We start from the raw sequence: 23998 nt of genomic DNA, 5'->3' as shown, positions 1-23998 counted from the left end.
AATCAAAAGAAAAAAAAGAAAATAAATCATAAAAATAAAAATAAAAATGATAAATATGAAATAAAAAAAATAAAAATAAAAATGAATAAAAATCCCTACAACTGAGCTTTAAAAGAATCCCGGACAAAACGGGGTATCTACAGCTGCCCCTCTTTGCATATTTTTTGTGAAACAAAAATTGTGCAAAGACGTAGACACCTAATCAAGACTCAACTGAATTTTTTTTGCCTATTTTTTTATTTTTTTAAATTTTGATCAAAGCTCCTCTAAGCAGAGGCTCAATGACTTTGAGAAACATAAACAAAGTTCTAAATAGAGGCAACTTTTTTTTTATTTTCTTGCTTTTTTTTTTTAAATTGATCAAAGCTCCTCTAAGCAGAGGCTCAACGACTTTGAGAAACATAAACAAAGCTCCCTTAAACAGAGGTAATTTTTTTTGTTTTTCTTTTTGTTTATTTTTTATTTTTTATTTTTTTTGTTTTGTTTTTTTGTTTTGTTTTGTTTTTTTTTCAAAGCTCTTCTAAACAGAGACACCACGACTTTGAAAAGTAAATTACTCCTCTAAACAGAGGCACCGCAACTTTTAGAAAGTAAATTGCTCCTCTAAACAGAGGTACCACGACTTTAAAAGTAAATTGCTCCTCTAAACAGAGGCACCACGACTTTGAAAAGTAAATTGCTCCTCTAAATAGAGGTACCACGACTTTGAAAAGTAAATTGCTCCTCTAAACAGAGGCACTATGACTTTGAGAAAGTAAATTGCTCCTCTAAACAGAGACAATGAAACTTTGAAAAATAAATGGCTCATTGACAATCATGTCCAAAGGAGTGATAGATCGTGATTGAAGAAATTTTGTAATGGAAACTAAAAGATTCACAATTTGAGTTCACATTCATAGGTTCAGATTCGCAAGAACCTTCCAACTTCGTAAGAATTTATTGAAATTTGATTCTCAAAATTTCAGTTTCGTTCAAATTTGCAAGATCTCAAGATTTGTATTTGCAACTTGCAAGACTCGCATCAAAGATCCTCATTGGAATTTTGAAGGCTCACATCCAAAAGTTCAAAGCTTTTCAAAGGTTCTCATTTGGAAAACTTGAAATTCATATCCAAAAATCTAAAGCTTTTCATTTGAATTTTGGAAATTCACATCCAAAAATTCAAAGCTTTTCATTTGAGTTCAAAGGCTCACATGCAATAAACTTAGAGTTTGACATCTAAGTTCAAAGGTTCTCATTTAAAACATTAGAAATTCATATCCAAAAGGTTGAAGCTTTGTATTTTGGAGATTCACATCCAAAAGTTCAAAACTTTTCATTTGTTCGAAGATTCACATTTGACGAACTTTAGGGTTTCACTCCTCAAAGACTCTCATTTGAGTTCTCAAAAATTCTCATCAAAATATTCACAATTTGTTTTTCAAGTGACTCAAAAATTTGTATGAATAAATGTCATGACCAAATATGCACATGCCTTCTTAATGATGCAAATGCGGCAACCTATATTCTCATGGTGCCATGCATGTTTAAACAAAGTTTAATTCATCAAATTATGTGCATGTACTATTTAAACAATGATGTCACTATGATGCATGTAATGCAGATGTCTATGTAACAAAATTTTAAATAATTATGGAATATGGTCCTCAAGACCCTACCATATCACATTTTCTCTTGTTCAGTTTCTCAATACTTTGGAATAAGCTTCATCAATCGATCATCACTTGACCATTATTCAATGAACTTCTCAGCACTAACAAATTTCAAAACAAGTTTCATCCACCATCACTAGGTCATTACTCATAGGTGTCTCAACATTAACCATTCCAAAACAAACTTTGTCCACTGATTGTTTTCATCATTCAATCATAACTTGCAAGTCATATCGACCAATTCATCCTTGTACTCATCACTTGATTATACCACTTTTCAAGATTTGTCCCATTATATTCTCCATTTGATCATGTCATATATCTTTCCAAATCATCTCTTTTAGGTTTCTACCATTTCTTCATTTTATTACCACCATCATCTTAGATTTCTTTTCAAATGAATGCAAGATTCTTTTAAACACATATTCATTCATTCATTATCATTTCAAATCTTGACAAATACAATGCAATCAAGCATTTTTTCAATTTATTCTAGGGGTGTAACAATAAGAGAACACAAGGTGAATTATGGTAAAGATAATCAATAAAGATCTATTTTGGTACAAAATAAATGGGAAAGGAAATAAATTGGATACATGTCATTGGGATGAATGGTATGTCCAAATGATGAATATTTAGACAATTCTCAACATTAATCTAGGTTTTTTTTTCAAAACTCATTCCATTTACTATTGAAGTCATCTTGAGCTTGGCGAACTTTACCCCAGTCTTTGAGGGATCTTCAGATGTCTTTGATCTTTCATTCATGTGAACCATTTGACCTGGATCTTTTTCTACCAAAATCACCTTTTCAAGTTTTCAATTTGAATATATTTTTTTCATTTTCTAATTTTTTTTTATTTTTTTTTCATCATCTTCTTTTTTTCTCATTTTTCATCCATTGTTGATATCTTTCATACATCCAACTTTAGAGCAATGTAGCATGGTTCCATTGTTTCATCATGAGCATGCCTTCGCTCAACATATGATCATTCAAGTTAAGCATTTACACTTGATCCAAATGGGCTTTTCAAGGTTGTAATGTAGGTCAAGGCGAGGGGTCATAAAAGAAATGGATATAATAGGCTTAAAACATATATTAAAAAGGTTCAAGACCGAAGGATCACTTGATGTAACTTGGCATTTTGCCCCTACATCATTTTTTTACTTTTTTTTTCTTCACATAAAAGATTCTCATTATTTTACCCTAAGTCATGTGTGGTATTTATTTTTTATTTTTTTTTATTTTTGAGACCTTTTGTGATATTTTTTTCAAAAATTACCCTCTAGTGTAGAAGGTGATCCTTGGTTGGGGTTCTTAAAAAAAAAAATCATAATGGGCTCAAAGGGGTAGCAATAAATGATTTTTCGAATGGTAAAAGAAATATGGCCATTTTTCATCTCAATTATGAATGCCTTTTTTGAACACTATTTATTGAAAAAAGCTCATGAACTTGTATAAAAGATTACACATCTTCAAGATATATCTATTTCACCTTTAGTAACAGCTTACTTTTTGCTCAAATCATCTTCTCATATTAATGTGGATGAGTTTTCAAAATTAAATCTCAAAATTATTGTTATCATTGTCTAAATATTCATCATCCAAAATTTGAGAATGGAAATGTAAAGTTATGAAAGGTAACAGGGCATGGAATAATGGTCGAGTGAAAGAGAAAATGTAATTAAATGCATTAACTTGCCCTTATTAAGATGATATCAAGTGAAATCATATTGCAGAAAAAAATCTTAACATTACTTTAAAAGAACTCTGAGAATGACAAGTAGCATTCAATCAGTTTTAACATCCTCTTTAAAATCATGTCCCTGTGTAATCCAGTGAAAGATTTTTATCTCGCCCCATTGATTCATTGTGACTTTTCATATTCTTGATCCTCAAATAAAATGATTGGATTTTTCCTGTCGAGTTCTAAAGATACAGGCTTGACTATTTGAGCGGCTGCTTCCATTATCATGCTCCATGTTGTAGTGCTTCTGGTAAAGGCAATCTTGTCAACATTGGAATGAGATGCCAAAAGAATCATAACTTTCGGGCCTGATCCAATCAGAATGTTCAAGACACTTGAAGGAAAATCAACCTTCCTACACACGTCAACCAGCTTCAAACAGGTGATAGATACCAACTCGAGAGGCTTCAGTATTGTAGCACAATCTGCAGCCAAAGCAAGAGCTACTTTTCAGGAGGCCATCAATAGTGGATACTTTCATAGAGTAATCAATCTAATAACCCCAAGTGGTTCCTTAAGCACATAACTCTTAAATGTCTTAATAGGAAGAGAGATGACAACCTTTTGCTTCGCATCTAAACTTTCGATAAGGTATGTATAGTACTAAAAACATCCAACAACATCATTAATATCTCAAGTTGCTTCATCAAGTGGTTTCCCATAATCAATTGCTCAAGCTTTGCTAATTCAAATTATCTCTTTGTTATTTTGGAAACGATGGCCCGTAAATACTTGGCATGAACAACGTCAGAAGCTGAAGCTTAATTTTTGCTTTTGTTTCTAGAAAAAGCTTTCTGAGTAGCAGCCACCGTAAGCTTCACATCTTCAGCTGTAGCTGCTGGAATATGATCGATGTTCTGTTCAATTGTATGATAGATAATTGAAATTCACTTCTTGAAAACAGGCTCTCTCCACTCGCTGTCGATGAGTAACATTCGACTTAAAATTTAGATCACCATATTAAATCAGTTTGCCCTTTTTTTTTGTTTCACTCTCATCCTTAAACCAGTGTCTAAGAAGCTTTTTTTTTTCTATGATCTTTCCCTAATCTCTATACTCGTGTTCCCTTATTTAACTTGTTCAAAGCCTCTAAAATCTTATTCAACTCCCCTTCTAACTTTTTCTATTCTCTCGAGACGACTAAAATTTTCTTGTTTCATTAGTCTGGCTTGAGCTCTTGTATTGTATTGGTGAATGAGGTTGTTTGGTGGAGCTATCCTTGGACCTTTAACATCACAATTATGATTAAAAATGCTATGCTATGCTTCATGTATGATTCGTTGATACATAAATGAAATGTACATTTTCCTAAATAAAATCTAATATGAAATGGATGCAAATGATTGTGTTAAAACATGATCATGAAAGTAATGCAGATGCATAAAATCAGACAAACAATATAGTTAATTTCATGGATGAAATGAAAATGATGCTGATGCATAATGTTACATATGATAATAAAAATGATGCACAAAGTCAGACAATCAAAATGATTAGATAAACACCCTTTTTGTGTCTTAATTTCAGGATATATCTATCATTGGGTAGAAAGGGCTCTATCCTAGGTTTAGGCACTTCTAAGGTTCACTATATGTGGTTCAAGGTTAAAATCTAAAGGTTTCCAAATTGCTCCTTACATCATTGTCCATCACAGACTAGTAAGGCACCCTAATCCTTACCCATTACAGGCTACAAGAGGAAAATATTTAATTTGAATGGGAGTATTTCGCTAGCCACTGCGGAGGTATTAAACCTCACGAAAGCAATAGGTACTTTACTCTCTCCTAGAGGGACGGAGCTCGGGTATAGAGCTCATGTTATGCATATGCATATGAATGACATAATTAATAAAGTAAATAAACATGAATGAATAAAACATCTATAAAAAGGTTCAATTGTATTAGGCTTTTGGATAACACAAATTTATTTGCTGGCCTGACTCTCGAACTTCCCCAACGGAGTCGCCAAGCTGTCATAACGTCTAGATCCGAGGATCTATCGCTAGACATTGACTTAAGGGAGTCGCCACCAATCTTTTTTATCAAGGTACGATTGACCACCTAAGGAATCTGTCCTATCAAGGAACACCTAAGTTTAAGGGTCCCTAAAAGAATAAGCTCAGGTCTACTAATCATAACAGGGTTCGGGAGTTCGGTTACGTGTGAGAAAGGTTATAGCACCCTCACAACGCCCATAAAAAAATAATACCAGCTTAAATTTGTGTTATCAAATGAGCTTTAAAATTTTATCAAATAATTAATTATTAAAAATTATTCTCAATTGACTCTAATACTTTTAGCAAAAAATTGAGAAAATACCCTCACCTCAGGAGTATGCAAGAAAACTACTGTTTCACTTGCAGAGGCTCCATCGTCGGATTATTTAACATTAAAAAAAATAAAAAAAAAAAGAAAAGAATGATTTTTTTGTGCAAGAAAAATTGATACTTTCAACTTTTTCCCAAAAATATTTTGTTTTTGAAAACTTTAATTTCAAGAAAAATTGATACTTTCAACTTTTTCCCAAAAATATTTTTTGAAAACTTTAATTTCGAGAAAAATTGATACTTTTAACTTTTCCTCAAAATCTTTTTTTTGAAAATTTATTTTTAAGAAAAATTGATACTTTCAACTTTTTTTCAAAAACATTTTTTGGAAACCTTAATTTCGAAGAAAATTAATACTTTCAACTTTTCCTCAAAAACTTTTTTTTGAAAATTTATTTTTAAGAAAAATTGATACTTTCAACTTTTCCCCAAAAATATTTTTTGAAAACTTTTAATTTCGAAGAAAATTGATATTTTCAACTTTTCCTCAAAAACCTTTTTTTGAAAATTTATTTTTAAGGAAAATTGATATTTTCAACTTTTCCCTAAAAATATTTTTTGGAAAGCTTATTTTCAAGAAAAATTGATACTTTCAACTTTTCTTCAAAAATATTTTTTTTTCTTGAAATTATTATTTTTATTATTAACCAATGTTTTTAAATCATGAAAACACAAAATAAAATGAGTGAATAAATGACATGCTACAACCAAAAAAATCAAAACGGGAAAGAAAACATCTTACCAAAAATTGAGCTTAATCCTGGATCAAAACCAATTTAAGTCAACTTTCTGAATCAAGCCTAATTATTTCTTGAATAGGTTCCAACTCAAGGCTTTGGTTTTGATTAGTGAATGGCTCGGGTATAAGGTCTTAGGTGAGCCTGTTTTGAAACTGGTTTTGCTAATTGTATTCCTCTCTATCATCACAAACATAGGATAGGTAGCTACCCTTTTTCGAATAAATACAGAGATGTCTGGTGCTAACGTCAATTTTGGAGATGACACACGAACAGTCTTCACGTCCTTCTGAGCAAAAGGTGGCAACAACTGACTGTTTTCAGAAAACTGAGAAGTTGGCAAGTTAGAAGCTGTAACAGGTAATGACACATTCATGGCTAGATATTGCATAGATTACTGCATGGAAGGTGGCATTGGCAAGCCAGGTGGGAGTCGAAGTAAAGGTTGCTGCTAAGGAAGAAAGCCATTAGTTGACCCGTAGTAACCTTGCCAATATATAAGCATGGAAAGCCCACCATTTGTGGTTGGAACAGATGATGGCTTCCAGTCGCCAGCCTCGGTACCTTCGTAAGTTCTTCTACGTTGATCTCAGAAGGCTGGAGAAATCCGTGATTTCCACTAATTGTAGCTGAAAACAAAAGCGAGAGTGTGCAGATCAGCAGTACCACGATAACAATCACGAGCTTGGCGTAAATTCCCTTTAGTTCTTCTCCTCCTCTTTGCCTCATGAGACATCATCAGAAAGAGATGCTTCTACCCTTGCTCATCTAAGTGAAGCTTCTCGATCAAACGTCTTTTCTCGCATCTTAGCTTCTTTGATGACATTCAAGTCTTTTTCTAGCCAAACCATTTGACATCACCTTTTCAATCTTTTTTATTATCCTATCACGGGTTTTTTTTTTGTTTCTCTGTAAGCTGTCCTTTGTAGATTTGCCAAGTCACTTCATCAGCATCATCCTCTGCTTCTTCAATAGCATCCTCTTACATGCCTCCTAGCTGTATCACTAACAATATTTTTTTTTGGTTTCTTGATTGATTCCATAGAGACATCTGCATCACCCTCTTTCTGTATGAGATAATTTATTGGTTCTGTAGATGTACTAATTTATTCGGGTTCTTTTAGAGACTACTTTTTGACAGCAGTAGCAGAAGGCTTAGATTTGTCCAGTGTAGGAGCTTGTGCCTTTGTATCCCTTTTCTTAGTAGCTTCTCCTGTTGGATCAGCAATCTTCAACAGGTACAAGACCCGATCCAACTCAGACTGAAGGGCAGATAGTTCTTTCTCAAGTTGCACTGCCCTATCGAGCACTAGATAGGATTAAAGCCCAGACACGTAAAAATCAAGTGCATCTCTAGCTCTAGTTTCTAATGCAGTTTTTGATGCCAATTTATTCTTTTTACTCAACAGCAACTCTTTCTTGCCTTCAATTTCTTTCCTAATGGCATCTCTTTTTCTTGCTTTCAATTTTTTTCCTAGTGGCATTTGTCTTTTCTAATGCTTCTGTTCCTTTGTTGAGCACTGTAATTTTCAGACCCTAGATTATTAAAATAAAAAGGTACTTGTATAAAAGAGAGAGTCATTTCTCTTTAGAATTTTTTTTTTTGGTGCCAGCAGCTTCACGTTCCTTTGCCTGAGAGTTCCTTGACTTGAAATCTGGTGATAGTTCCAATGAAGACAAGGAAGAGAACCAAATGAAGAGAGGTCTTTGCTATACTTGCATCGGACGATCGTCTCTCGATTTATGAAAATTAGCAACGTTCACCTCATTATTTGAATCCACAAATGCAAGCTGATCCTTCTTATTTCTTTCCTTTTTAAACTATGAACACTCTCGTTCCAGATCTGCTAGCTGCTTTGAAATATGTCCCAACTCCTTCTTTAAACACTCAACCTCGAGATTCCTAGCATTTTCAGAACCGTAAACTAGCCACACAGGAGTCAAAGGAGTAGTACATTTATTTGGACTCTGATCTGGTTGTTGTTGACGATATCACTAAGTTCTGAAGTACCAACCTGGGTTCAAGAACAATCGGGGCACCAGAACATTGCCACACAAACTTCACAAAATATTTCACTGGTGGGTTCTGAAAGGGCGAACGATTTCCAGGGACTTTCAAAGGGAGAAAGCCTTGCTATCTTAACACGGGGATTGATGATATGACGATGTTGATGGTGGTGGTGGCGGCTGTGGCAAAGGTGGTAAACAGGAGGAAAAATGAGGGCTGTTTCGGTTAACAGAAAAACAAAAAAGAGCAGTTTCTTTAACTTGTATAAGTTCCTCCAGGAAACTCACGTCCCGTTCTTCCCTATTTTTTTCCCTCATCCCCTTTCTCTGGGTTTCTGTTTGGCCTTTTCTTTTGCTACCTCCCCTCTCCTATTCGGATTCTCCTTCTATCTTTTCTCCCCTATTCGGATTCCTCCTCTATCTTTTCTCCATTTTTTTCTTCTCTTCCAGCTTGTATATTTATTGTTGATATATGGACCCATGCTGATAGAGTTTCAATTCAATTCCAATTAGTCATCCAATGCTAAAGATTAGCATCTAGATAACAATCATCACAATCACCAAGCTTAATCTCAATCTTTCAGCTTTTTTCCCTCTTTTTTTTTTAATTAATCAGATAATCAAAAGAAAAAAAAGAAAATAAATCATAAAAATAAAAATAAAAATGATAAATATGAAATAAAAAAAATTTAAAATAAAAATGAATAAAAATCCCTACAACTAAACTTTAAAAAAATCTCGAACAAAACGGGATGTCTACAGCTGTCCCTCTTTGCATATTTTTTGTGAAACAAAAATTGTGCAAAGACGTAGACACCCAATCAAGACTCAACTGGATTTTTTTTTGCCCATTTTTTTATTTTTTTAAATTTTGATCAAAGCTCCTCTAAGCAGAGGCTCAATGACTTTAAGAAACATAAACAAAGTTCTAAGTAGAGGCAACTTTTTTTTTGTTTTCTTACTTTTTTTTTAAAAAATAATTGATCAAAGCTCCTCTAAGCAGAGACTCAACGACTTTGAAAAACATAAACAAAGCTTCTTTAAACAGAGGTAAATTTTTTTGTTTTGTTTTTTTTTTCAAAGCTCCTCTGAACAGAAGCTCAATGACTTTGGAAAGTAAATTGCTCCTCTAAACAGAGGCACTACGACTTTGAAAAGTAAATTGCTCCTCTAAACAGAGGCACCATAACTTTTGAAAAGTAAATTGTTCATCTAAACAGAGGTACCACGACTTTTGGAAAGTAAATTACTCCTCTAAATAAAGGCCCCACGACTTTGAGAAAGTAAATTGCTCCTCTAAATAGAGGTAACGAAACTTTGAAAAATAAATGGCTCCTTGACAATCATGTCCAAATAAGTTATAGATCGTGATTGAAGAAATTTTGTAATGAGAACTGAAAGATTCATAATTTGAGTTCACATTCATAGGTTCAGATTCACAAGAACCTTTCAACTTCGTAAGAATTTACTAAAATTTGACTTTCAAAATTTTAGTTTCGTTCAAATTTGCAAGATCTCAAGATTTACTTTTGCAACTTGCAAGACTCGTATCAAAGATCCTCATTGGAATTTTGGAGGCTCACATCCAAAAGTTCAAGGCTTTTCAAAGGTTCTCATTTGGCAAACTTGAAATTCATAGCCAAAAATCTAAAGCTTTTCACTTGAATTTTGGAAATTCACATCCAAAAATTCAAAGCTTTTTATTTGAGTTCAAAGGCTCACATGTAATAAACTTAGAGTTTCACATCTAAGTTCAAAAGTTTTCATTTAAAACATTAGAAATTCACATTTGCAAGAAGTTTTCTAATCCAAATTGCTTAACAAGTTACTGCAGTTGTTGCTACATACTTAGCTTCTGAAGATGATAAAGCTATTGTAGCTTGTTTCTTTGAACTCCGCACCTAATCTAAGAGTGAAAACACTTGTCAAAGTACTCTTTCTATCATTCAACGAACTTGCCCAATCACTATCTATGAAGCCATATAACTTGAAGTTTGTAATTTGCCAATACCAAATCCTAAATCATGAGTTTCTGCAATATAACATAAGACTCTTTTGTGGGACTTTGCATAAACCTGGATATTACACCAATAGAAAATGCAATATCTAGTCTAGTATGGGTAAGATAAATCAAACCTCATACTAAGCTTTTAAAAGTCTTTGCATCAGCCTTTTCTGAACCATCTTCAAGTTGTAACTTCTCATTTATGTTCATAAGTATGGCAATTGGATTGCAATTAAGTAAATAAAATCTTTTGAGTAGATCTATTCCATACTTCCTTTGTGAAATGAAAATTTCATCCATATCTTGCTTCAACTCTAGTGCTAAAAAATAATGCAACAAACCCATGTCTGACATCTCAAATTCTTTCATCATGTTAGATTTAAATTCAACAACAAGAGAATCACATGAGCCCATATAAATAATATCATTAATAAAGGTAAACTTAAGATCATTTTTTCCTTTCTTCTTCATATAAAGAGTAGGCTTATTTTCACTTATTGTGAAGTCATTGTGACAAAAATAGCTATCAATTTTACTATACCATGCCTGTGGCACTTGTTTCAGCCCCTAAAATGCCTTATTTAGCTTGTACACCTTTATCTCCTTGCCTTTGATCACAAACCCTTCAGGTTGACTAACATATACATATTTTTTCAAGGCTCTATTTAAAAATGTAGACTTGACAAAAAATTGATAAACAGCCCAATGAAGTTGTGCAGCCAAGACTAAAATAATTCTCACAATTTCAAATCGAGCAATCGAAGAAAAAGTTTATTCAAAATCAATACCTTGTTGTTATGAGTATCCTTTTGCCACCAACCAGGCTTTGTGCTTTTGATGGTTCCATCAGCATGGTATTTCATTTGAACACCCATTTGAGGCCAATTGTGTTTTTGCCTTTAGGTAGATCTACCATCTCTCATGTTTCATTATTTTGAATTGCCATCATCTCTTCTTGCATTGCATTCTGTCATTCTTTTTGGTTCGTTGCTTCATCAAAAGTTATTGGATCTGAAACAAAAAGAGCAAATTGACAAGTTTCATAAATATCTTTCAAAGATCTGAACTTTCTTTGAGGTGTTTTATCTGATAATTCTTTCAAAGAAAGTGAATGGTTTTGTCATAAGGTTGAAGGGGAAAAGTGTGATAAGGAAGCTAGTGAATAAGAACTGACTGAAGATTTCATAGGGGTTGATTCAACACCTTCATTTGCTGCATTCTCGTGTGGATTCTCACTTTCACTTAGAATCAAAATTTGAGTTGTCTCATTTATACCATTCCACTCCCAACTTGTATTTTCATCAAAAACCACATTTATGCTAATAATCACCTTATCGTTAAAAGAATTATATAGACAATATACTTTGGATTGATTGCAATACCCCCACAAAAATGCATTTTTTAGAATTTTTTTCAAGTTTGTGATGAGCCTGAGAATTAACCAAAGTATATGCAACACAACAAAAAATCCTCAAGTGGCTTACCATCGATCTTGTATCTCTCCATAAGGTGTCTGATTGAGGATTGCTTTTGTAAGAAAAAGATTTATCAAGTAAACAGCAGTTGCCATAGTTTTAGCTCAAAAATGATTCGATAGTACTCTAGCTTGCAATAAGCTTCTAGCCATTTTCATAGTACGATTCTTTCTTTCAACTACTACATTTTGCTCTAGAGTGTAGAGTGCAGTCAATTCCTTGTGAATGTCATTTTCTTCATAAAAAAAGTTAGACTTATTAGATAAAAATTTTCCTCCTGGATTAGTGCAAAGAGTCTTTATGAAAGCTTCACTTTACTTTTCTATAAAAGCCTTGAATTTTTTGAAACTCTTAAAAGTCTCTGACTTGTTAGTTAGAAAATAAACCCAACTCATTGGACTACAATCATCAGTAAAGAGCAAAAAATACTTACTCACACCAAGTGATATAGTTCTTATAGGCCCACATAGATTAACATGTATCAATTCAAGGCATTCAAAGGCCCTCCACAACCGTCTACTTAGAAATAACTTTCTTGCTTATTTCCCATAAATACACCGTTCATATAAATCAAAAGATCCAATTTGAGGTAATCCAAAAACCATACATTTCTTACTTAGTAACTGTAAGCCTTTGATATTAAGATGTTCATATCGTAAATGTCAGAATTTCGATTCATACTTTCTGCTAACAATAAGAGCTTGCTTTTTCATGTTAGAAATTTTAAGTGAAAACATCTTATTTTCTGTTAGATGCACATTCACCATAGATTGCCCAAATATATCTTTAATCACATATTCTCCATTTTCAAACACAATTGCACATCTACCAGTCATTAGTTATCCAACAATCAACAAACTATATGCTAAATTAGGAACAAAGAAGACATCAAAAAGTAATTTTATTTTACCATTGCTTGCTTCCGTTGCAATAGTACAATTTCATTCAACTTGCATCTACTTGTTATTCTCAAGTCTAACTTGCAACTTTTATGACTTATCAAGATTCTTAAACAGCAATCTATTAAGAGTCATATAGTTTGAGTACCCACTATCCATAAGCCAAACATCATTTGAAACTTTATTAATAAGTAAATGAGTTATGAATAACTTAATTTCTTTGCTTTTTTCCTCCACACAACTCACTCAGTTCCAACAATTTACCTTTACATGTCCAATTTTTTACAATTGTAACACTGGATAGAATTTTTGTTTCTTTTTTTACTCACCAACAAATTGCCTCTCTTTTCCATAAGAACAACCTATTCCTCTACCTCTGCCACATCTTCTTCCACAAAAGCTTCATTTGCCACATCTGTTGCCAACGAACACTTCTTTTCTAGTTTCTCTCCTTTCACTTAAAATGCCTTATCATCAGTTTTTTTTTATGATCTATTCAGCCTAGCCTTATAAGCTTGCAAAGAACCTATTAGTTTTAAAAAAAAATAGATCCTTAGACTCTTCTATTGTAGATCAAACTTTAAAGTTAGGTTTCGTAAAACTTTGAAAACAACAGTCTCATTAGTAATCTTATCACCATAAGATCTCAATTGAGTAACGATATAAATTACTCTAGAAAGAAAATCTTACACTATTTTCTTACTTGTCATCATCAAAGTTTCAAACTCATGAGAGTTTGGAGTTTCACTGTAATAACTTTTGAAGAGCCTTGAAACTCTTTTTACAAGGTTTTTCAAGCTTTTTTTAAAGTGCTGACTACTACAATCCTGGAGAAAAGTGTCTCATGAACTGCCTGCTAAATGATAAATAAGGTTTTGGAATTTTTTTTCTTGTTGTCTTTCAATCGTCCTTCATTGTTATCATTCTTGTCATATCCAATCTCTACAAAATCCCAAAGATTTTGAGATTTGAAAAGTGTTTTTATCTTGATACACTAGAAGTCGTAACGTTTTTCGTCGAACACGGTAATGAGAGGTTGGGTTACATTTGAACTGCCATCATTGACAATTCAGCGGATACAAAAAATGGGTAAGGATCTTAAGGCTTTGATACTAAAAATTTATTGGGAAAAGAGGTAGGTTTTTTAAAATTAAATTACTGATGTCAAGGAATTAAATTACTGATGTCAAGGAAAGAATCAATTTTGGGTAATTGCATATAAATTGCTCTACCTTTCTATTAAATTCAATCATCATTTTAATAGGCTTACAAGATAACTAACAGAGTAAAAAGCTCAAATAATTAACAAATAATGAGAAAGTGGAGAAAGTGGCTCAATATTGGAATCAACCATGTATAATAACTACTACCAACTATATCCTAAAAACCAGGACATTGAACCCAAACATTAATTAAATTTTGGATCACTCTTCAACAGTTTTTAATGTCATTCTTTTTTTCCTCCCTTGTGTTACTACTGAAAAATAAAGTTGATTTATCAAAGTTAATCTTTTGTCTTGAGCTTTTCCCATATCTTTGTAGCACATGCTTCACCCTCTCGTTTTCGCTTTTGTTTGCCTTGGCAAATAGTAGGCTATCATCAACGAAGAAAAGGTTGGTAACTTTTGGACTAAGATGACTGGCTTTGACTCCATTGATAAAGTTCTATTGCTACCTTTTTAAACAAAGCTGATAAACCCTCTGTATAGATAAAAAACAAATAGGGCAATAGAGGGTCTCCTTATCAAGTCCTCTTTCTGGTTTGAAGGCTTTAGTCATATCACCATTAATAACAAGAGAATATGAAACAAAAGTAACACGGTTCATCATTAAAGAAATCCAATTTGTGTGGAACCCTATTCTATCCTTCCCTTCCTTGTCTTTTTAATTTCAAGCTGTGCAAAAGCTCATAAGCAATTAAAAGATTATTTGTTATTAGTTGACCTAGAACAAAAGCATTTTGTGATTCACTAATACAAATAGGAAGGATAATCTTAAGCCTACTCACAATGACTTTTAAATAACATTACACAAGCTAATAAGTAGGAATTGTATGATATTCCTAGGGTCTTTTATTTTGGCAATGAGAATAATGTTGGTTTGGTTGATTTAAGTCATATCTCTCCCCCCCCCCCCCCCCCCCCGACAAAAATTAACTACATCATCACCAACTATATGCCAAAATTGTTGATAAAATAAAGCAGGCATACCGTCAAGTCCAGGTGATTTGGTAAGGTGCATTAGTCTAATGCCCATTTGAATTTCCTATGCCTTGAAATTTGCAAGACGAAGCTTGTTCATCCCGTCTGCCACACAAGGGTCTACAGCCTTCAATATATATACAAAGGTGGTAGTTTCCTTGGAGGAGAATAGCTTTTTAAAGTATTCAGTGGCAATTTGTTGGATTTTATCCCCCTCCTCGCACCAAATACCATTTACATCTTCTAACCATTATATAGTGTTTTTATGTTTTCCAACCGGAGCTTGCCTGTGAAAAAAAAGCAGTGTTCCTATCCCCCTCTCTCAGCCAATTTACTCGGGCCCTTTGCGACGAGAAAAGTTCCTCTTTCTCCAAGCATGATCTTGTTCCCTTTTTAAAGCATCGTCGGTGCCAAGTTATGGAAATATTGTATCTCTTTTCTAAGTCTTCCTATGTCCACTTTTAAACTGCTAAAAGCTGATAAGTGCCAATTCCCCAGCATACTTTCAACATGTTTCAAAAGCTGATAAGTGCCAAGTCCCAGAAAGTTACCCTTCCATGCATCTTTCACAAACCGTTCACATTCATTTTCTTTGACCCACATTGTTTCAAATTTGAACCTTTTCTTAACTCTTTGGTGCCTTCATATTGAGCTCCTCTCTTCGATGTTCAACAAGATGGATGGTCTGAGATTGACACTTCCAAATTTGAACCTTATAGTTCGAGAACCGCTCACTCCATTGTTTATTACCGAATCCTTGATCAAATAGCTCTAGGACATTTCTTTGCCTGTTGTTTTCCCCTCTCCTAGTTATACCATCTCCCACTAGACCCTAAGTCTTCCAGTTCGCTGTCTTTCAGTGCTTTCCTAAACTCCATTATCTGATTTTCTTGTCTCAACACTTCCCCCCGTTTTCTCATGACTCCATAATATTTCATTGAAATCTCTCATGCATAGCCATAGTTCATTAGTTTGCCCTGCTAATGTCCTCATCAACGCCCAAGACTCATGCTTTTTCCTCTCATCTGGTTCACCATAGAAACCTGTCAGTCTCCATATAGCTTGCCCATACCATCACTAACCTCTATATCTATATGATGTTTAGAGAAATTTACTAATTTTAGTTCAACTCTTTCTCCCTACACGAGCCCGCCTGCTCCCCTCATCATTGACACTTAAACATCCATGCATGCCACATTTCTGTTTTATTCTTTCCATCTTATTCTCGTGTAGTTTTGTCTTGCTTATAAAACTACATTAGGTTCTTGCCTCTACAATAAGTCTCGAAGAGCTCAAATTGCACGTAGGTTCCCAAGCCCACGGCACTTCCATGCTAAGCACCTCATTTGTCCCTGAGGGACTGGTTTCCAGTCGCCACCGATATGCTTTGTGAACCTGCTACCTCGTAGTTAACATTTCTACTCTTCTTTCCCTGAGTATCGACCTCTACGAAATCACTATCCTTATCTGTAGCCTTCCTTTTGCCGTTCAAGCATTTCGCAATTTCCACCCCTTTACTCCCTGATGTTGCCCTCGCTCTCTTCTTCCATGTGTGTCTTCCACCATCTTTGCTCTTCGATTCCTCTAATTCTTTTCCTTCAAAGTCATTTCCTCCAGAGTTTTGCACCTCAAACACTGCCACATCATGCAAAGCAGCCACATCATTAATGATACCGTGTTTGCATGTCCTTTCTTCAACCATCCCATGCAACGTAACCTCCTCCCCATACTTTAAATCCTCTATCCCTTTTTTCCTTTCTATTTATTCCAACTGTAATAATTGATTGTACCATCTTTGACCCCCACTAGTCTCTATCAGCATGATTCCCTTTCATCCCATGATTTTCGCTTCCCTTCTCATAGATGATCCTCTTTGCTTGATTCTCTCCTGAAAATCCTCTCTTACCCAATTTGCACCCTTCTGTTACCGCCTCGCCGCCACCATCTTCCTCTGTTCCTTGTTATTCTGCGCCCTGTTCCTCTCCATTCTGTGTTATATCCTGATCTCCATGAGCTGCTCCATAATCTTTCCTATTCATCTCATCTAATATCTCATCTTTTAGATTTGTAGGAAAGTTTTTTGTCATTCCAGAAAAAGCCATTTACCCTTCTTGACTGAGGATGCTCTCATCTATTCGCCATATTGGTTCACTTTATTCTCGTTGTCTGCCTCTATAACTTCATCGCACTCCAAATCAGTGTGACTTATTCTCCCGCAGATATAACAAAAGTTTGGCATTCTCTCGTATTCTAATCTGCCCCAAGTTGCCTCTCCTTTATTCATTCCAGCTAGTGATACAAATCTCCTTAATGGTTTTGTGATATCAATTTCAACTCGTACCCTCAAAAAACTCCCCCCGCTGAGCATGACATGTTATTGTCTATTGCTTTAAACACTCCAACCTTCATTTCGATTCTTTCTGCCACTCCCTTATGCATCATTTTCAACGATAGACCGTAGATCCTGATCTAGAACATGGCTCTATCAAAGACAAAATCTGTTGGCCTCAAGTCTCCACCGTAGTCCTTAAATACTATGAGGTTTTTCCCAAAGCACCATGGCAAGCCATCCATAACTCTTTTTTTTATCAGACTTTGAACCAAATTAAATAAGTTTGTATCCAAGACTGTTAACTCCATCTATTTTGCTAATTTCCAGATCACTCTTAAGGTAAACCAATAATGGCTTCTTTGTTAAACGGGCGCGAAGTAAAGAGTTTCCTACCATCTAGTTTTATTCCTCCATTGAGTTTGCATTCACACATATATATGTGTGTGTGTGTGTGTGTGTGTGTGACGTTTACATTTCAGTTTTTGACTAACTTTTAAAAGGCGACGCTGCTCTATTTTATAATAATAATTCTATTGTATAATAATAATATGGTGCAATAAATATTTTTAAGCTTTTTGAATTTTGAGGATTGGGTTATGGGTTCAAGAACAGAGTATGGCCAAGGTAACATCCAACTTAAGCAGTAGGGGCTGGTATGAAATTCATCTTCACCCCTTGAGAATACAAAAACACCATGCCAAATCTGTTTCAGTTAATACTTAAGACGGTAACTAGGCCACCCCATTTCTTTTCTTAAGGAAAAAAAAAAAAGACCTAGTTTTTTAGACCAAACAGGCTTATAGAGTCATAAAATTAGCAACAACAAAGTAACCAGTAGGTCATATTTTTGCTCCTTCATTCCAAAAGTTTGAGATTTGCTCCCTTCTTCAAATTCTGCTTCGACTCTCAATATTTTCTCACCTAACCCTTGGTCTCCATATTTTTTGAGCTTGATTATGTTAAAAATGCATGTCTCCAAAATTAAGCACCAATGAAGAAGCATAATTAATTTCCATATTGTCTTGGACTCAGACCCGATTACCTGAGAAAGAGTGCAGTATGAATAATAAGAACAATAAGAGATTCACCTTAACCTCTAGACAATAATAATACAAGAAAATGAAAGTGACAACATAGTTAAATGATAAAGTGAATTTAGTAACTAAATCCTCACTTACACCAATTGAACAGATTAGTATTTGATAAATTATTTATACCTAGTTCAACTTACCGCGGGTTGGGAGATTGGAAGTTTGATCAAGAATATTATCTTAACTGTCATTAATGTTCATAGAACCACTTGTGATTTTGTTTATATAGGTTATTCTGACTTTTGAATCATAGAGAGTGGTTGGTATGCATCTTCACAGATAATCCGCAGTTTTAAGCCATTTGCTATGCCTTAAAATCACAACTGCCTCTAACAAAGCCGTTGAGTTAATGACATTATGATTTACATCACAAAAATAAGTAAAAATGGACAACAGAAAACCATCTTCAAATGCCCTTCATCTTCTCCATTCACTAACTTCCCTTTACATAACTTAAGTCAGAATTAAAACCAAAACACAAACTAAAATCCCTAATAACATAAAACATTAAATATACCACAAATATTTACAAAAAAAAATAAATGATAAAAGCAATCAGCGTTGCAAATAAATCACAAAAGAAATATGAATGTGAAAAAAATATAACTTTAACACAACCAGTGTCTATTGGAATCATCATCAAAACATAAAAATGTTAACACCAACAGACCAATTCTAGAGTCTATTCTAAAAACCATCTAAAAAAGACCTTACATGATAGAAATGGGTGAAAGCACCCAAGAAGCAACTACCATCAAAATATAAAGAGACTGAAAACAAAACTAAAATCCACCAGAAAATGAAAATATGCCGCACAATTATACCCTCTCAATTATTCTCTACCTTACAGCTTGTCCTCATACTCAGAAAGTGGGGTCATCTGCTCTTTCAATCCCTTCCTCTTCCGGATCTCAGCAACATGGCCTGCTGCCTGGGAACCAGGTTCCAATGGATCTGATGACATCATATCCCAGTGATCAAACACACATTGTGGGAATGCCTGTCCTGATGTTGCAGCCCTCAGAGTGCTAGAGAATCCAAAAGACTCAATGACAGGAAGGTAAGCCTTGATGTTGTAAAGTGGGGTACCAGGCCTCTGCATCTCCTCAAAGACATGTCCACGCTTCTGATTAAGAACACTGTAAATACCACCAAGTGCCTGCTCAGGGGCTTGGATCTCCACCAAGTAAACTGGCTCAAGAAGCCTTGGCTTGGCTGTAAGCTGAGAAGCATAGAAAACCCTCCTGGCAGTTGGAATGATCTGACCACCACCTCTGTGGATAGCATCAGCATGGAGAACCACATCACAGACTTCAAAGCAGATACCCCTCATGTTCTCTTCAGCCATTGCACCTTCCTTCGATGCCCATTGGAACCCAGCAACAACAGAATCCTTAATTTCATTAAGGTACTGAACTCCTTTACACATATCAACGACCATGTTAGGACCAGTGGTCTCAGGACCAAAACACCAAATCTTCTTAGCAAGATCTTTGTCCCAACCAAACTCCTCAGCCAAGATCTTAGAACGAACCTTGGGATCATCTCTTGGACCAATACGTCCTTCATCAATGGCCTCAGCAAGACCTTCCTCCAATGGACGAGCTTCCATGTACAGACGGTTGTGCTTGTTAGGAGACTTGCTCATCACTGTCCTACAAGACCTCTCAAGGACAGTCTCACGGAATGACACAACAGGGTCTGATTTAATGATCTCAGCACCACCCATAAAATCTTCTTGTAAATCCTTGAGACAGATCTCAAGGTGGAGTTCTCCAGCACCGGCAACAATGTGCTCTCCTGACTCTTCAATGGTACAGACAACCATAGGATCAGACTTAGCTAAACGCTTCAGCCCTTCAACAAGTTTGGGAAGATCAGATGCAACCTTGCACTGAACAGCAACACGGACAACAGGAGAGACAGAGAACTTCATGGCACGAATTGGATGGGCATCAACTTCCTTCTCATTAGTCAAAGTAGCATTCTTGGTGATAAACTGATCCAAACCAACCAAGGCGACTGTGTTACCACAAGGCACATCCTCAACAGTTTCCTGCTTCTTACCCATCCAAATAACAGTTCTCTGAACACTCTTAACATACAAGTCTTTCTTCTCACCAGGGACATAGTTTGGACCCATGATCCTGACCTTCAAACCAGTTGAGACTTTCCCAGAAAAGACACGACCAAAAGCAAAGAACCTGCCCTTATCAGAAGCAGGAATCATCTTCGAAACATAAAGCATAAGAGGACCCTCAGGATCACAGTTCCTGATAGCATTGGCATAGACATCATCAAGAGGACCCTCATACAAGTTCTCAACACGATACTTCTGAGCCTTGCTAGGAGAGGGAAGGTGAAAGACCATCATTTCCAGAAGGGCATTGCTTGCTGGAAGCCAAGTCTGCATTACACGCTTCATTAGGGCCTTCCCCATCAAGTCCTTCTCCTCAGATTTCATGGTGACACCAAGCTTTTGCAACATAGGCCAGAGCTTATCCTTCTGGTCATTCATACAAGTGTTGATGATCTGCTTGATGGGTTCATAACAGAATTGGACAAATCCACGCTTGCAGGTGGCAGAGCCAGTGCTCTTGGTGGTCCACTTCTTGGTAGCTGGATCAAAAAAGTTCTCACCCCAGAGTCTTTCCATCATTTTTGCCTCATCTACTCCAAACTTTGAGGCATACATTTTAGCAAAATTGGTCAGGGTAAATGCCCAACCGTGCAAACCAGCAGAAAAGGCAACTGTTCCCTTCTCAGGGTAGACTTGAACGTCACCAAGAAGAGGATCTTCATAGGTGGCCATGATGACATTAGCATTTTCAATCACTCTCTGGAATGTCTGGTAAGCCTCCTCTCCATCAACCTGGAGCTCGAGGAAGCACCTGTCCATCTTGTTAACGGTCAAGACAGGCCTAATCCTTTCTCCAAGAGCTTGACGAAGGACAGTCTCTGTTTGCACACAAACACCTTCAACACAGTCAACAACCACGAGTGCACCATCAGTAATACGAAGAGCAGCTGTGACCTCCGATGAAAAGTCAACGTGCCCAGGGGAATCAATAAGATTAATGAGGTACTCATTCCCTTGTCTCTCTCCTTTGTAGTTCTTCAAAGATTCATCAGACATTTCATAATACAGAGAGATACCGGTAGACTTGATTGTGATACCACGCTCAGCTTCATCAGCACGGGTATCTGTCATTCGAACATCACCAGCAACTTCTTGTGCAATGATACCAGCAGCAGCCACAAGAGAATCAGTAAGAGTAGATTTCCCTGCATATCATAAAAACTAAATCAGAACTAATGCCAACAAAGTCAACACTTAACAACAACATAACAACTTGCATTAATACTTGTCAATCATCAAGAAGTGAAGTGTTTTCACAGCAACAAACAAAACTGGCTCTCAATTTGCAACTAATCTAGCATAACTTTCGTATAGGCTACATGTTCATATTACTACCAGCTAGTTCTCAAAAATCTTACACAGATGAAATTTCATAAACAGAACCATGACCAATGTACACGATCAACATTGTCGAAGGACAAATTTACTCAAACAAGATAGACTTTTCACATAAGGCTTAGTGATAACAAACATGAACGAAGAAAGCATACCATGATCCACATGGGCAATAACAGACATATTACGGATGTTGTGTTTACGGTCCATAATAGCACGGAGCTCGTCAGCTGTAAACTTCACCTGTTACATAACATAGCTCACATAAAAAAAAAGTCACAGCAAAAGATTAAATAAAAACAAAACAAAAAAAACAGCAATAAAAAAACACAATATATATTAATTCAACTCACCATCTTGAGTTGTCCTTAAATTCCCAGAACTATCAAAACCTGCCCAGCAAACAAAACACACAATTCTTAATCTTCCAAATAGGATAAATACACAGTAACATCAAAACATGCATAGCCTGAAAAATCCAAAACCATCCGATGAAAAAAATGAATACTTCGAGATCTGAAATCAAATTAGCTATACATATCTACACTCAATATTCAATACCCAGAAAATTTAAAAAAATAATCCAACAGCTTTTCTAGATTAAAGTAACTGCACGATTTATTTACTAAACAGATTAAAATTTCCGATCACATAGAAGAAAGGAAAATTAAATCGCGATCTAACATTAAAAGCAAGAAGAAATGAATATCTAATAATATTAAATCGAGACAATTTTGATAAAAGTTAACGAGGAAGAGCGAACCTGAGAGAGAGAGAGAGAGAGAGAGAGAGAGAGAGAGACGAAGAGAGCAAGGAAAGAAATGGAGATTTTAGGAAAGCTCTCTCTAATGGAAATGCCTCTTTATATTCGATGAGATGTGGACGAAGTTCGTTTGAGAGAGTGAGTGCGAGGGGTGCCAGTTAGGGTTGTTCTATTTTGCATTTCCGCCTTGGGCTTGGGCTTTGGGCTTTGGGCTTTTGATGTTGCTAGGTATCTAAAAAAAATCTTAATTTCCTTTCTTTGGATATTTTCAATTCTTCTTAATTATTCTTTTCATCATCCTTGATAATTACTTTATTTTATTTTGTATTATGTTTGATTTCAGGTCATTGGAGGCAGAAAATTATGAGCAGAACATTAAGTTATGTCAATACAATTATGCAACCAGGATCAAGAATTAAAATGCTTGTCCAAACCAGCAAATAAACTTTGCTCAATGTAACAAAGCCAGACCTAGATTTGCGGTACCATCTCAAAAGATTGAGAGTGCCAGACAAATTACTCTTCAACAATTGAAAGCTTGTTAACTCACAGTACATAATAAAGAAGGATGAAAAAGGATATAGCCAAGCCAACCATGAAAATGCATTGCTCGGATGAGAGCAGAGAAAGCCACATAAGCAGGTTCCAGAGGATATTAATAAACAACATCAAGATTAATTAATATCGCATAAAACCATGAAAACATTCCAAAAGAAATCTTTATTCAGGATTAATGCATTATAAAGCAAAACTGAATCCCATAAACTATCTTGAAGGGCCATTTACCATAATTCCTGACAGGTCGACTACCAAGTTCTTCTCTTTCTTTCTGTGCCTCGTGCAATTGTAATGGCAATATTCACTTTGGCAATTCCGTTGTTGCCGCTTCAACGTGGTTCTTTCGTATACCACAGACCATCAATCAGAAGAAAACTTGCAGGGAAGCAAACATCTTTCCCCCAGACATCCAGTTTTATCACTAGAGTTCCTGAGAAATCTTATTGAACAACACAATATATTCAGAAACCAATGTCTTCAGTATAATTCCTTATATTTATAAATATATATATATCTATTATTTCCAAGTACATAATTAAGCAGGGCAAAAGAAAATCATAAAAGATAAAATTATAAAGCAATCATCATTTCTTAAAATCATAATTTTCGTTCGTAGAACAAGTCTGTTTCGGCACTTCCCCAGGGAACGATTTTGGGATAACCATCTTCATCTTTCTCTTGCTGTGTACACTCTTTGCACTAGTATGCATCAGATATTCCCCACTCCTA

At 35.3% G+C, this 23998-nt stretch overlaps 1 protein-coding gene and 1 pseudogene across 1 annotated transcript; both read right to left on the bottom strand.

Annotated features, from left to right (window-relative positions):
* Positions 1-3520: 3520 nt before the first annotated feature.
* LOC111278514 (aminoaldehyde dehydrogenase 1, peroxisomal pseudogene) lies at positions 3521-4359 on the bottom strand (annotated as a pseudogene).
* A 14700-nt stretch (positions 4360-19059) lies between these two features.
* LOC111287236 (elongation factor 2) lies at positions 19060-22857 on the bottom strand. The gene is made up of 4 exons (XM_022877616.2): positions 22712-22857; positions 22302-22340; positions 22104-22191; positions 19060-21758 (listed from the first exon to the last, which is right to left on the bottom strand). Exons 2-4 carry the CDS (start codon positions 22302-22304, stop codon positions 19318-19320), a joined length of 2532 nt encoding a protein of 843 aa, XP_022733351.2. The 5' UTR covers positions 22305-22340; positions 22712-22857; the 3' UTR covers positions 19060-19317.
* Positions 22858-23998: the final 1141 nt, after the last annotated feature.

Source organism: Durio zibethinus, chromosome 4 (genome assembly GCF_047325235.1).
Source record: "Durio zibethinus cultivar Kanyao isolate XHJ-2024 chromosome 4, ASM4732523v1, whole genome shotgun sequence".
In the NCBI taxonomy this organism is placed as follows: Eukaryota; Viridiplantae; Streptophyta; class Magnoliopsida; order Malvales; family Malvaceae; genus Durio; species Durio zibethinus.
The sequence above is the reverse complement of the archived record's forward strand: the minus strand, read 5'-3'. Positions and strand labels throughout refer to the sequence as shown.

Excerpts from the sequence above, each read along its gene's own strand:
- LOC111287236 (XM_022877616.2), bottom strand. Across the intron at positions 21,759-22,103 it reads TATTGCCCATGTGGATCATG|GGAAATCTACTCTTACTGAT; the intron begins GTATGCTTTCTT and ends TATGATATGCAG.